This window comes from Oncorhynchus kisutch, linkage group LG3 (assembly GCF_002021735.2).
Source record: "Oncorhynchus kisutch isolate 150728-3 linkage group LG3, Okis_V2, whole genome shotgun sequence".
NCBI lineage: Eukaryota > Metazoa > Chordata > Actinopteri > Salmoniformes > Salmonidae > Oncorhynchus > Oncorhynchus kisutch.
Window position 1 is genome coordinate 9,084,048 of NC_034176.2, and position 13,653 is coordinate 9,097,700.

At 44.2% G+C, this 13,653-nt stretch overlaps 1 protein-coding gene across 2 annotated transcripts in view; it reads left to right on the forward strand.

Moving 5' to 3' along the window:
- The first annotated feature begins 3,753 nt into the window (after positions 1–3,753).
- The window catches only part of nipbla (NIPBL cohesin loading factor a), a 40,347-nt gene continuing 30,447 nt past the window's right edge, over positions 3,754–13,653 (forward strand). Inside the window, exons 1-13 of one of the 2 annotated variants that reach the window (XM_031817091.1) lie at positions 3,754–4,149; positions 6,198–6,262; positions 6,405–6,556; positions 6,705–6,870; positions 6,996–7,096; positions 8,042–8,156; positions 8,388–8,542; positions 8,754–8,881; positions 9,066–9,156; positions 9,348–9,806; positions 10,180–11,163; positions 11,380–11,550; positions 11,889–12,071. In XM_031817091.1, coding sequence (XP_031672951.1) covers positions 6,493–6,556; positions 6,705–6,870; positions 6,996–7,096; positions 8,042–8,156; positions 8,388–8,542; positions 8,754–8,881; positions 9,066–9,156; positions 9,348–9,806; positions 10,180–11,163; positions 11,380–11,550; positions 11,889–12,071 — 2,617 coding nt within the window. In that variant the 5' untranslated portion in view covers positions 3,754–4,149; positions 6,198–6,262; positions 6,405–6,492. The remainder of the gene's footprint in view (positions 4,150–6,197; positions 6,263–6,404; positions 6,557–6,704; positions 6,871–6,995; positions 7,097–8,041; positions 8,157–8,387; positions 8,543–8,753; positions 8,882–9,065; positions 9,157–9,347; positions 9,807–10,179; positions 11,164–11,379; positions 11,551–11,888; positions 12,072–13,653) is intronic. The other variant, XM_031817090.1, reaches the window with a different exon arrangement.

The window sequence follows — 13,653 nt, forward strand, 5'->3', positions numbered from 1 at the left end:
TAGAGTGTGGGCCAGAGACCGGTTGGGGGGGGGGGGGTAATCCAGGGGGCTCTGAGGTACTGGAACACATTGAGAGAGACCAGAGACAGGGAGGGGCTAAAGCCTACCTGCAAGCCCCATTTGAATTATCATTATATATATTTTTACGATGTTCTACTTAATTCCTGTAGCCACTTCTCCCTCATACTGGATCTCAGTCTCTTTCTTTCCCTCTCATACTGCCCACACTGTATCAATCTCTCTCTTTCCCTCTAATACTGACTACACCGTATCTGTCTCTCTCTTTCCCTCTCATGCTGCCCACACTTTTTTCGTTACGATGTTCTACTCAGTATGCCCTTTAAACTTAATTCCTGTATCCCCATCTCCCTCAAACAGGATCTCAGTCTCTCTCTTTCCCTCTCATATTGGGCCCCACACTGTATCAGCACATGTTCCACTGTCTCTGTTTCCTTGCAGTAATCACACCTTCCGATTGGATACTTTCCTATCACCGTAAGGCTCCTCCTTCCTCCTTGCATGACTTAAATGAAGTCAATGCAGCTGACCAGCCACTAAGGGCACAAGTATTTACAACACATCAACACAGGGAAGGAAGGCTCCAAATGCTTCCCCCTCCTGAAACCAGTGTAGCCCAGCCGGTCAGGGTATAAGTTGCTCACAAGTAGCTTCTCCTCATAAAGAATGATAGAGGCCTCTAATGGCCAAAAGGCCATGTTAGCATGGGCAGCGCCAATAAGAGTTTCCACCATTTTAATGTAGTCAACAGGGTGGGACTTCCAACTTCATTGGCAGAAAAGGAGGGATCAGCCAATCTTAGATAATTGACTACTTCAAAATGGAGATAGCCTCAATGGTGCTGCCCATGCGGTCACCGACGCTATAATGGCATGGATGCAAAGATGTGTCCTCTATCTATCTCTATGCTTCTCCTTCATCTCTGCGAGCCTCCTCCTTCTACTTCCTCCCCGTGTGAGCTGAGTGAAACCAATGCAGGCGCTATGTGAGCCAGCAACTCACTACACATCAACACAGGGAAGGAAGGCTCCAAGATGCTGCTATTCCCTCCCTGCGCCAGCATTTCCTCTTATGACATTCTAATTCAATATTTGATTGCTCAATTAATTCAATTGAGAGACTGTCAAATACACAGAAATACAAAAACCTTTACATAGAGATTTATTTATTTATTTTATTTTACCTTTATTTAACCAGGTAGGCAAGTTGAGAACAAGTTCTCATTTACAATTGCGACCTGGCCAAGATAAAGCAAAGCAGTTCGACAGATAAAACGACACAGAGTTACACATGGAGTAAAAACAAACATACAGTCAATAATGCAGTATAAACAAGTCTATATACAATGTGAGGTGAGAAGGGAGGTAAAGGCAAAAAAGGCCATGATGGCAAAGTAAATACAATATAGCAAGTAAAATACTGGAATGGTAGTTTTGCAATGGAAGAATGTGCAAAGTAGAAATAAAAAATAATGGGGTGCAAAGGAGCAAAATAAATAAATTAATTAAAATTAAATACAGTTGGGAAAGAGGTAGTTGTTTGGGCTAAATTATAGGTGGGCTATGTACAGGTGCAGTAATCTGTGAGCTGCTCTGACAGTTGGTGCTTAAAGCTAGTGAGGGAGATAAGTGTTTCCAGTTTCAGAGATTTTTGTAGTTCGTTCCAGTCATTGGCAGCAGAGAACTGGAAAGAGAGGCGGCCAAAGAAAGAATTGGTTTTGGGGGTGACTAGAGAGATATACCTGCTGGAGCGTGTGCTACAGGTGGGAGATGCTATGGTGACCAGCGAGCTGAGATAAGGGGGGACTTTACCTAGCAGGGTCTTGTAGATGACATGGAGCCAGTGGGTTTGGCGACGAGTATGAAGCGAGGGCCAGCCAACGAGAGCGTACAGGTCGCAATGGTGGGTAGTATATGGGGCTTTGGTGATAAAACGGATTGCACTGTGATAGACTGCATCCAATTTGTTGAGTAGGGTATTGGAGGCTATTTTGTAAATGACATCGCCAAAGTCGAGGATTGGTAGGATGGTCAGTTTTACAAGGGTATGTTTGGCAGCATGAGTGAAGGATGCTTTGTTGCGAAATAGGAAGCCAATTCTAGATTTAACTTTGGATTGGAGATGTTTGATATGGGTCTGGAAGGAGAGTTTACAGTCTAACCAGACACCTAAGTATTTGTAGTTGTCCACGTATTCTAAGTCAGAGCCGTCCAGAGTAGTGATGTTGGACAGGCGGGTAGGTGCAGGTAGCGATCGGTTGAAGAGCATGCATTTAGTTTTACTTGTATTTAAGAGCAATTGATTGACAGAGATTGACAGATTCATAGTTTTAAAAAATAAAGGACATTGAATCATGACAAAAATGTTAAGGGAGATAGACTAACATAACCAAGTTGACCAACGCAATCAGTGACAGCACAACAATCAGCACCACCTTTAGTGGACAGCGGCCACATTACACAATTTATTTTGATCATATTAGGATGGGGAATTAAGCACATACTGGCTACATTTAGTAAAATAGAAATACATTATATTACTGCTAAATAAAAGCTGCCCTCTGCTGAAATTCCGTTAGTTAATACAAGAATGCACTCTACTGGCCAAAAAGCTAACAGCACCTGGTATTCACAGGCGGTCTCCAATCAAAGCAGGCCCTAACCAGGCTCGACCCTGCTGCTTAGCCTCCAACATCGGGCATATTCAGCCTGGTATGGCCGTAAACAAAGGGGAAACTATTGGTACACTATATAAGGTCAACGTGTTATCCACCACTTTGTAACACAGTTAGACACTGCTTACATTTCCAGGGCATATGCCTTTAAATTTGAATATTTTGAAAATAGAAAGAGCATATGGAGGGTCGGCCAATGATGGATGTGTAGGCCTAGTAACAGAAGCCTATAAGTGCATCCTGAGACCTAGAAGTAGGCCTGCTGTTGCCCCGGATCCAGAAATGCCTTGTTTTTTCTGGGTCAGTGGTAGACCTATTGATGATGCCTCTTGAGTGGGCCTATGCTGAGGGTTATGAGTTTGCACCTCAGTCGTTGAAGAACTTCCACTTTATCACAGATGGAATAATGTTTGTGCACACTGCACTGTCAGGCCTCATGCGATGACATTGTTTTCATAGGCCTATTATAACAAATATAAACAATTATGCAAACATTCTTCATGTAGGCCTAGCTAGTGTTCTTCAAGCCTGCCCTGAGAAATTGGCATGCAGGCTTTTGTCACAGCCTAAAGTTAACACACCAGATTCAACAAAACAATACAACTGATTCCCAACAAGAACAAAAGGTCCTTCATTCGACTATCACCCATAACCAGGGGTGGAAATGGAAACAGGGATATGGGAGTGAAAACCCCCTGGGAAATCATTCAAAGAATGAAATTGAGTGAAATAATTTTAACATAAAAAAAATGCGCTGAATTCAAAGATTTGACATTGGAGGATTCCCGGAGTTTTAAATCCATGCCCATAACGTTATATTTTCTTGTCTCATTTATCTTGCGACCTATGATCTGAAATGACACATTCCAGGGTGTTTAGTAGATGACTGCCAGGGGCATGCTGTCAAACAGTGCTATAGTCATCTATAAACACTTACGTTCAATTATTTAAAATAGATTGTGGGTTTGTTTCAGGTTTGTTTGTCTTGCGCCACACACTGGTGATTCCTTCAAACTTGGCATCTCGTTTTGGCGCCGATGGAGGTCACTCCGACGGCGGCACTTCCGGTCGGCATTTTGTTCTAAGAGAGAAGTCTCACCGCAACAATCGTCATATTTTTTAAATTTTTTACCCCCCTCCCCACACACATATACAAGCGAAATTGGCCACAGATTTATCCATGTCGGTTTAGACCGACAGAAACTCAAACCGAACGAACGAATGTGTCCCCAATATACTTCCGTTCAAACATTCAACCCCGCTGTATGACGGAAGAAGAAAGAATCTGCCCAACCCAGATTATTGTTGACTGCTAGTTTAGCTGGACGGCTAACGTTAGCTGGCAACTCAAGAACGGAGGTCTGTTGGAGGAGCAGCAAGAGAGAAGAAAGGGGGAGCTAGAGAGACACACAGACCAGGACAACCTAGCGTAGCAACAACAAAAAAAAAATCACAAGGTAAATGGTGATGTAAACTATAAATAAATGTTTGATGTTCATATACCAATTCTCAAAACTAAAGTCGCGTTGTTTATTAGCTAACCGACGTAGCCAGTTAACGTTAGCTAGTTTCTCTCCTCGTCATGTTTATCATCGTTGCCACTTGCTAACGTTACTACAGTACGTTTTGCTCGCTTAGTAGGTAGGCCCCGAGCCCGAGTATTAGGTAGTTAGCAAGCTAGTTAACGTTATATACCCGAATGATCAAATCGCTTGTCTGGTAAAAATAGTGAACTATGTCGAGAAATTAGGCCAGCGCTTGTTAGCTAACTAGCTAGTTAGCTAGCAAGGGCTTTACTGATTTTATGTTTAACTAGATACGTTAGCTAAAGTTAGCGTAGTTGATCAACGTAGCTAGTAACTAACTGCTAATCAAAATAGCAACGACTATTGTTTGCTAACTAGCTAGCTGACGAACGTTAATCCGACCTGCCACAAGTAAAGATAAATAGCTAACTAGTTAGCTAGGCTAACGTAATCTAACCCGATTATTTAATTGATTACAGTAACTAGCTAGACAGTTGGCTAACGATATATCAACAACATTGAGTTGGATAATATTGTGTAGGTTGGTTCGCGTGAGAACATAACGTTAATTTAGCAAGCTAACGTAAAATATGTTAATAAATACTGAGGATTTTATTTAGCCACTTTATATGTTTTCAATACGTAACGTTACTCCTTTATAAAGTTCACCTCTGAAATGTGGGGCAATTAGCTAGCTACTATTAAATTAGTTTGGTGAACATCAGCTACCGCGGTACTGTTAGCTAGTTACCTATCGTTCATAAACATGACAAATTCAGGAAAAACATTTAGTTGTTGTTTAAATGCATAACAAACAAAAACAATCCCCTTAAGTTTTCAAGCACTATTGCGTTGATCTCGTAATATTATTGATGATGACCCCCCCCCCCCCAAGTCATCACTGCATCTGTTCCTTTGTGCTCTGGCCTGTCAGTCTCCCAGCTGTCAGTAGTATGGCAGGCTACTGACGACTGTCACTGTATGTGTGTATAGGGAAGCTAGGGTCAACATTATTTTCTTTGAATAAATACTTAAAGTTTAGAATTTGAAGACAATCTTTCTAAGTCCAAAATCCCTGTAGAAAGTGTTGGACCAAATAAATCATATTTTGAATTAAACCCAGGAGCCCGGAGAGATTCCTACTGTTATAGTTGATGAATCATGACATTTATTGTTAGTTTGGTAGTTCAGCACAATCCTGGACTCAAGTAGATCAAATGTTATTTGTCACATGTGCCGGATAACCTTATCGTGAAATGCTTACTTACAAGCTCTTAACCAACAATGCAGTTTAAGAAATATAGTTAAGAAAATATTGACTTAAATAAACTACAGTAAAAAAAAGATTCTAAATAAAACGACATAACATCGAGGCTATATACAGGGGGTACCTTCGAGTCAGTGTGCGGCGATACAGTGTAGTCGAGGTCATTTGTACATGTAGCTATGGATAAAGTGACTATGCATAAATAATAAACGGCCAGTAGCAGCAATGTACAATGCTTTTACTTCAGTTATAGATCTACTTTTCTAAGTATGCAAAAGCTTAATAGATTTAGCACGGTCTGTTTGTAAGAGACAAATCAGTGACATATGTTGTGTTGCATTTGTTTTGGGCCATTATTTTGGTCTGATGTTTTTTTTTTTTCAGCTCTGGGCTGTGAATGCTTTGATGAGTGGGTGGCAGTATGACTCAACACCTGGGTTAACATTGGGCCATTCATTGAGCTGTTCTGTTGATAATGAGAAGGCAATGTGTTGTGATTAGAGTGTAGCTTCTGACTGCAGTTTATTAGAGAACATAGCCAAATGTCCCACCAACACCACACTTATATGTTTTTCCATTATTAGTTTTAACGTGAACTGCAACATCAAGCCAAGTAGGAGTTTTGGAGCTAGTTGACACTTTTACATTTAAATCACTATAATTTTTTAGCTGAATTTTTCAATTAAATGTTATGCCATTTTTTTCCCCTCAGACTTGTGGACTTATTCCTGAAATGTCCTTGGTTTCAATCCATACAGAACAGTGCCCTACAGAAAGGTATTTCAAATGGACTGCAATGATACGGTTTAGGAGTCACACGTATGGTCTATTTCTCGTATTGAGTTTACCATTATGTTTTTCAGCCCCTCCTGTGTTTTGAAGTAGCCTACAGTGAATCCCTCGTCTTTTTCTCTTCCAGAACAAAGGAGATGTGAGTACTGGTCTGGCGGCTGTGACGCTGAGCAACCTGTGTATCGCCACACTGCCCCGCCCCCCCCACCTTCAGCATGAATGGGGATATGCCTCATGTTCCCATCACCACTCTTGCTGGGATTGCTAGCCTTACAGACTGTAAGTCCTGTTCTGTTCTATTTCACTTCCACACAGAATGAACCATGAGATTAGTCATTTCCAGCTGTAACATCATGTGATGAACTGTCGCAATAAAACACATATGTGTGTCTGTTGTACCGGCGTCCCTCTTCTTTCTCTGTTGCAGTGTTGAATCAGCTACCCCTGCCCTCTCCTCTCCCAGCCACCACCACCAAAAGCCTGCTCTACAATGGGAGGATCGCAGAGGAGGTCAACTGCCTGCTGGCCTGCCGGGACGAGAACCTGGTCTCCCAGCTGGCCCACGGTCTTAACCAGGTTTCCACAGAGCACATGTGAGTATTCAACCCCGAGTCATTAATTGTTCAACCATGCAGATATTTTGCGTCAATGGCCGTGTCTGTCTGTCTGTCTTTCTGTGAGCACATGTTTGACACAACCTGCTGCCTTTCCCCCACAGAGAGCTGAAGGACAACCTGGGCAGTGATGAGCCAGAGGGCGACGTGCCGGCACTGCTGCAGACGGTGCTGTCCAGGAACCCCGGCATCTTCAGGGAGAAAAGTACACACTGAAGGCCACTTTGTTTTGTAAACAATTGTTACTCTAACCAAACTGAAGACAGATATGGATTTGAGTTTTTAATTTTTTTATAGTTTTTTTATTTCACCTTTATTTAACCAGGTAGGCCAGTTGAGAACAACTTCTCATTTACAACTGTGACTTGGAGTGAGCAATGAAAGAAGACAAATCATTGCCCTCAACCTTAAAGTGAAAGGCTAATTTGGTGCTTTTTACTGTTAGGGGGAAGCTGTCATTTTAAAATCAATTTCCTTTTTCTAAGTCTTTATGGACGCTGTCGATTGGCTAATGGATTAAAGCTGCAATATGTCACTTTCTTTGGGCGATCTGACCAAATTCACAGATGTGAATTATAGATCTCTCATTCTCGTTGAAAGCAAGTCTAAGAAGTAGTAAATCTGTTCTATGTGCGCTCCTTCTGTTCGTTGCTTTTTTAAATTTCAGTTTTTACCTCTTACTTTGTTTTGTACACCAGCTTCAAATAGCTGAAAATACAATATTTTTGTTTATGGAAAATATATTTGAGTGGTTTAGATGATACAGTGATTCTCTACACTATACTTGATAGTTTGGTCACATTAACTGAAATTAGGTGAACTATTTTGAATTTTAGGAACAAGGAAAAGGCAGAGTGATTTCTGCTTAGTGCACCTTTTTTGATTTACTATACAAACTCACCCTTAGTAGCTGCTGGTTGTCGACGCTGCATTTACCAATTTGTAATAGGAACTGAGTGCAGAAATGTTCCTTTTAGTATATCTAATCAAGACCCTATCTTCACCACCAATTTGTGTTTTATACCCAAAACTGGACCATTCAACTATTAGTTCAAGTTACTTGGGTACTTAGAATTAAATCGTATTGTCTCAAATTAACTAGTATCTTAACAATTTATTTGGGTTTATTTTTTGTCCTTTTTGTTTGCAGATGTCATGCAGCAGCCGATGGTGCAACAGTACAAACCAATACAGAATTCCATGCATGGCAGCCCAGCCCAGTCAGCAAACTTTCAGCAGGCTTCAATGTCTCCTAATCCATCCAGGTGAGTGATGTCTCTATACGTTGGCGATTGTAATCTTGGACCCTAATTCCATGGTTTCCCCCCACCATGTCACAGACCTCTGATATATCCTAGCAAATTACATTCAATAGAATCTGATGTTTGACATGTTTTAGGTTGTCTTCACATAGGTAGTGAATTTCACATAGCTAGTGAAAAAACACTGGCACACCATCTGATCCTGGTCTCCTGATCTTCTGTCTCCCATGGCAGCCGGGGATTTGTCTCCCCACAGTCGAGCTCGGGGAGTCGGTTCATCCCCCAGCAGAACAGCCCTGTGCCCAGCCCATACACTCCCCAGAGCCCAGCTGGATTCATGCAGTACCCTCACCCCCCCAGCTACAATCAGCACCAACAGATACAGCAAGGTAAGCCTCGTGTGTGTGTTGGTGGGGTGATAATACACCATTATTCAGACATTTGATTGTGTACTGTTAGTAAATGTGACTGTAAGCCACAATAAATGCACCGATAATTGATACACGAGCAAAGAAGACTCAAAAAGTGTTAATTTGAACTTAATTCCATCATAACGACACGATTGAGTGATATGAACTGTCACTTGTGTACTGTCTGTAGCCAGCCCCATGGTCCCTGGAGGCATGAGGAACATCCATGAGAGCAAGGGACCGATGACCAACGCTGCCCACCATCACCCAGACAGACAGGAGGACTACATGAGTATAGTTCACAGACTGGGGAACGAGGTACCTCCCGCACTCCCAAACCATGACTTAGATCCTGAATCAATAGTAATGGGGTCATTATGTTACCCTGTATTTCTGACTAAATGTTAGAGGGAACTTTTATAGCCCACAAAACAAAAAACGTTCATAAAGAGTTTCTCACTAAGCCATGCCTTGTCACTCACTCTGCCGTCTCCATCTGCAGGAGAGTGACCCCTCCATGAGAAACGCCTCGTTCCCTCTGAGGTCGCCTCAGCCTGGGTGCTCACCCGTTGGAAACGAAGGAACACCCAAAGGTACACAGGGACAGACTCCAGCTCCTTCCTTGGCAGCCCAACTCCCTTTTCATGCTATTTTTACCACACCTCCAGATTCTCGGTTGCAATGACTGATGCCTTTTCTGTTTCTTATAATTTTTCTGTTTCTTATAACTTCATTTCAAACTTAATTACATAAATGTGAGCATCACTTTTGACTGTCTTTTCAGCTGGGTCAAGGCCGCCACTCATCCTTCAGTCTCCTCCGTATATGTCTCCCCGGGAAGGCCCCCCGGACCTGCTACTGGAGTCTCCCGACCAGAGGAAGAAACAGCAGAAGAAGAAGCTGGTGGGAAAAGAGGACAAGGATGCGTACGACATCGTCACCTCGCCCTCCAAGGACACCACCAAGCTGACGCTGTCGCTGTCACGCGTGAAGTCGGAGGAGGTGGAGGACCCCTCTGGTGAGCTGCTGCCAGTCATGATGGATCAGAACTCTGACCTAGAGGGCGAGCTTGGGTGCCAGCAGGTCCCTGTGCTGCACAACGTGGGGGTTATTAAAGGGCAGGAGGGCCCTCTCTCGTCGCCTTTTGATGAGGCGGAGCTGGACGCCCTGGCGGAGATTGAGAGGATAGAGCGTGAGTCGGCCAGTGAGAGGGAGCGCTGCTCCAAAGAGGTGCAGGATAAAGGTGTGTATACTACCAGTAACCCCCCCCTGTATTTAGGCCCTGTTTGGCTGGTGCTCAGTCTCTAAAGTAATGAACATCTGCATTTTCTTTACTTCTATAGCGTAATTGTACATCTTGTAGCTTTCAGAGAGCTCTAAAAGGAGCTCTCGCACCTTAAAATGCATGGGAGTGTATTTGTCCGTTTGAGTGTTTTCAAATGCAGTCCAACATCTTTTCAAAGAAAAGGATTTGTTCTTGTTGACTTCGTCTTGTAGATTTGCTTCAGTGCTATTCATCTGATTTCATGCTCATTTCTCCATTTATTTCTGACTGTTGTACTTCTGGGACTTCTGTAGTTTAATGGAGTTGTGTGCCTGTGATTGTTCCTTTCCAGACAAGCCCCTGAAGAAGCGAAAGCAAGACTCGTTTCCACTGGAGCCTGGAGCAGGGGGCACAGCAGGCACCACCGGTGCGCCAGGCAGCGGAGGAGGGGGCAATGCAGGCAAACTGATCCCCCAGGAGGCTACAGCGGCAGGAAACGGAGCTAGCAGACCAGCCCTCATGGTCAGCATCGACCTGCAACAGGCGGGCCGGGCCGACGGCCAGCTTGACCCTTGCATGGCTGCGCCCATCCCGGCCCTGGAGGCACAACGCTGGCCCGAGGAGCCTGCCGAGGGCCCTGCAGCCGAAGGATCCGACACGGCCGGGGTGCTCCGGCTCAAAGCCGACAATCGACCCGAGGTCATCAAGAACAGCATGGACAAACATGACAACCACCGTGAGCCATCCAGGCACCGGCATGACGGAAAGCAAGACCGGCGCCCTGACACACCTAAGTCATCGAGCAGAGAGCACGGGCGGGACCGAGAGAGGCGGCACAGGAATGAAGACAGGCGCTCGCCAGAGGAGCGCTACCGGCCGGACAGCCCCAGGGTCAAACAGGAGGGCCGTGGAGGTGGCTTTGACCCCAGTGGGCGGCCTCGGAGCGACAGACCCGGCTTCAGGTCCCCCAGCGGAGGAGAGGCGGCCAGAAACCGCCCAGATGGACTCAAACAACTACAGCCTGAGAGAAAGTCAGGAGAGTTCCCTGCTTACCTGCTGGGGGGGCAAGGGTCTGGGGGTCTGAAGAACTTTGTGATCCCCAAGATGAAGCGGGACGGCGGAGCTGTGGACGTGGCAGAAGGCTGGGGCCAGCCCCGGGTCAAGCTGGAGCGGTTGGGAGTTCGGGGGCTAGTGGACCACATAAGTAAGAGACCCAAGCCTGTCGTGGTGCTGCAGAAGCTCTCTTTTGATGAGGTGCAGAGGATCATCAGGGTTAAGGACCGTCACGGCTCCAAGTCTGGCAAGAACAGGTTCCTCTCAGGAAAGTCAGGCAGAGGTAAGAAGGCTGCAGTTGTGCTCTCATTCTCTCAATGTAATCACCATATTGTGAATATTTGGTGAATAATAATCTGTAGTCATCCCATCTACCGTATAATGGAATTCAGACTTTGTTTTGAGGTTATTCAATGAATTACTCACATGTCGACGGGCTATAGCTTGTCCCCTGCCAGCCTCTTCTTCAATAAGACCCTATGACACCGTCTTCCTGTAGGTGGACTAGACCAGTCTGTGCTGGAAGAGCTTCCTCCTGAACTGTTGGCGGAGATGGAGTCCACCATGCCACTGTGCGAGAGGGTGAAGATGAACAAGCGTAAGCGGAGTTCGGTCAAAGAGAAGCCCAAGTACACCGAGGTCGACTCAGATGACGATTCCAACGGGGAATGTGAGTAAACTATAGACAATATGCAGTCCAGTCTGTCAGGGTTCTCAGTCAACAACACCATGTATAGAATAGTCTGTAGTTTTTTAAATTTTACCTTTATTTAACTAGGCAAGTCGGTTAAGAACAAATTCTTATTTTCCATGACGGCCTAGGAACAGTGGGTTAACTGCCTTGTTCAGGGGCAGAATGACAGATTTGTACCTTGTCAGCTCGGGTGTTTGAACTTGCAACCTTCCGGTTACTAGTCCAATGCTCTAACCACTAGGCTACCCTGCCGCCCCAGGTAGTGACTCCGTGCTGAGTTGACTGTGTGTGTGTGTGTGTGTGTCTTTCCACAGCTGCCAGGAAGCGCCAGAGGAAGAACCGGGGGGACAAGGCCTGGGAGTATGAGCCGGAGCGGGAGAGGAGGGGCTCTGGAGACCATAGGCGGAGTAAGGGCTTCCAAGAGGGATGCAGAGGCTCAAACAGCTGCTACCGGGACTCTTCTGATGAGGAGTCGCCCCCACCCAGCATGAGTGATAGTGAGTTTCCCTCCCTCTAACCTGCATTGACCGACTTATGACTGCCAGTTTAGCTATTTGTAATTCTTAAATACACTGTCCCATACGCTTGTGGAATACAGTAGGAGCTGTATTCTCCCATCATGCACTGCGAAGTTGCTTATGATGACACACTGCGAAAGGAGTGAGCTGGGGCAGAGAGACAAAGCTTCACCTATTCCTATCTAGCTAGCTGGATTCACTGTAGCTAGGTAGCTAATACAATCCCCAGCTACCTGCTTCGGATGGCAAACTAGCTAGCGATGATGCAATCACCAGCCAAGCACTTTTAGCAAGTTGGACTGCATTACACACAGCCAGTAGTTGGCATAATATCTTTGTTAGAAGTAGCTATCTGCAGGGGTGGAAAAATTTACCTAATTGTCATAATTGAGTAAAAGGAAAGATAGGTGAGTAGAAAATAACTTCCATGAAAGTTACCCAGTAAAATACTAAAGTAAATGTAAATTAAATATAAATTTAAATATATTTAAGTATCAAAAGTAAAAGTATAAATCATTTCACATTCCTTATATTAAGCAAACCAAACGGCACGATTAGCTTTAAAAAAATATATATATAAAAAACAAAGTATTTACAGATGGCCAGTGGCACACTCCAAAACTCAGACACCATCTACAAACGAAGCACTTGTGTTTTAGTGAGTCCGCCAGGTCAGAGGCAGTAGGGCTGACCAGGGACTTTCTCTGTGTATGAATTGGGCCATTTTCCTGTTATGTTAAGCATTCGAAATGTAAGAAGTACTTTTGGGTGTCAGGGAAAATGTATGGAGTAAAAAGTACATGATTTTCTTTTTTAGATATTTTTTTTTCTCTCCTTTTTCTCCCCAATTTCCCCAATTTCATGGTATCCAATTGGTAGTTAGTCCTGTCCCGTCGCTGTAACTCCCCTACGGAGATGCAGTGCCTGAGACCACTGCGTCACTCGGGAGGCTTAAGTAGTACTTTTAAAGTATTTTTTACTTACGTACTCTACACCACATAGAGTTAGGGGTATGTCTGTTAGGGGTATGTCGATCTCGGCTTTCTCGTCTTGTCGAAATTGTATGTTTTATCTCACTTGATACTCGTAATCGGATTTACTAGTGATCGGGAAAACCCAGAAGTATGCTTTAAATATCGTTAAAGCCAGTAACTCAAGTGCACAATACTGCTCTATCACTCAGAGTGCATCGTTATGTTCCTTCATTACTGCTCTATCACTCAGAGCGCATCGTTATGTTCCTTCATTACTGCTCTATCACTCAGAGCGCATCGTTATGTTCCTTCATTACTGCTCTATCACTCAGAGCGCATCGTTATGTTCCTTCATTACTGCTCTATCACTCAGAGCGCATCGTTATGCTCCTGCATTACTGCTCTATCACTGAGTGCATCGTTATGTTCCTTCATTACTGCTCTATCACTCAGTGCATCACTGAGTGCATCGTTATGTTCCTTCACTCATTCACACATTGTTCAAAGGTAAACCACCCTGAAAGATGACAATGCGTACGATTTATTGACTTAGTCCTATTCCATTATCAGGGATTTAATAAAGACTA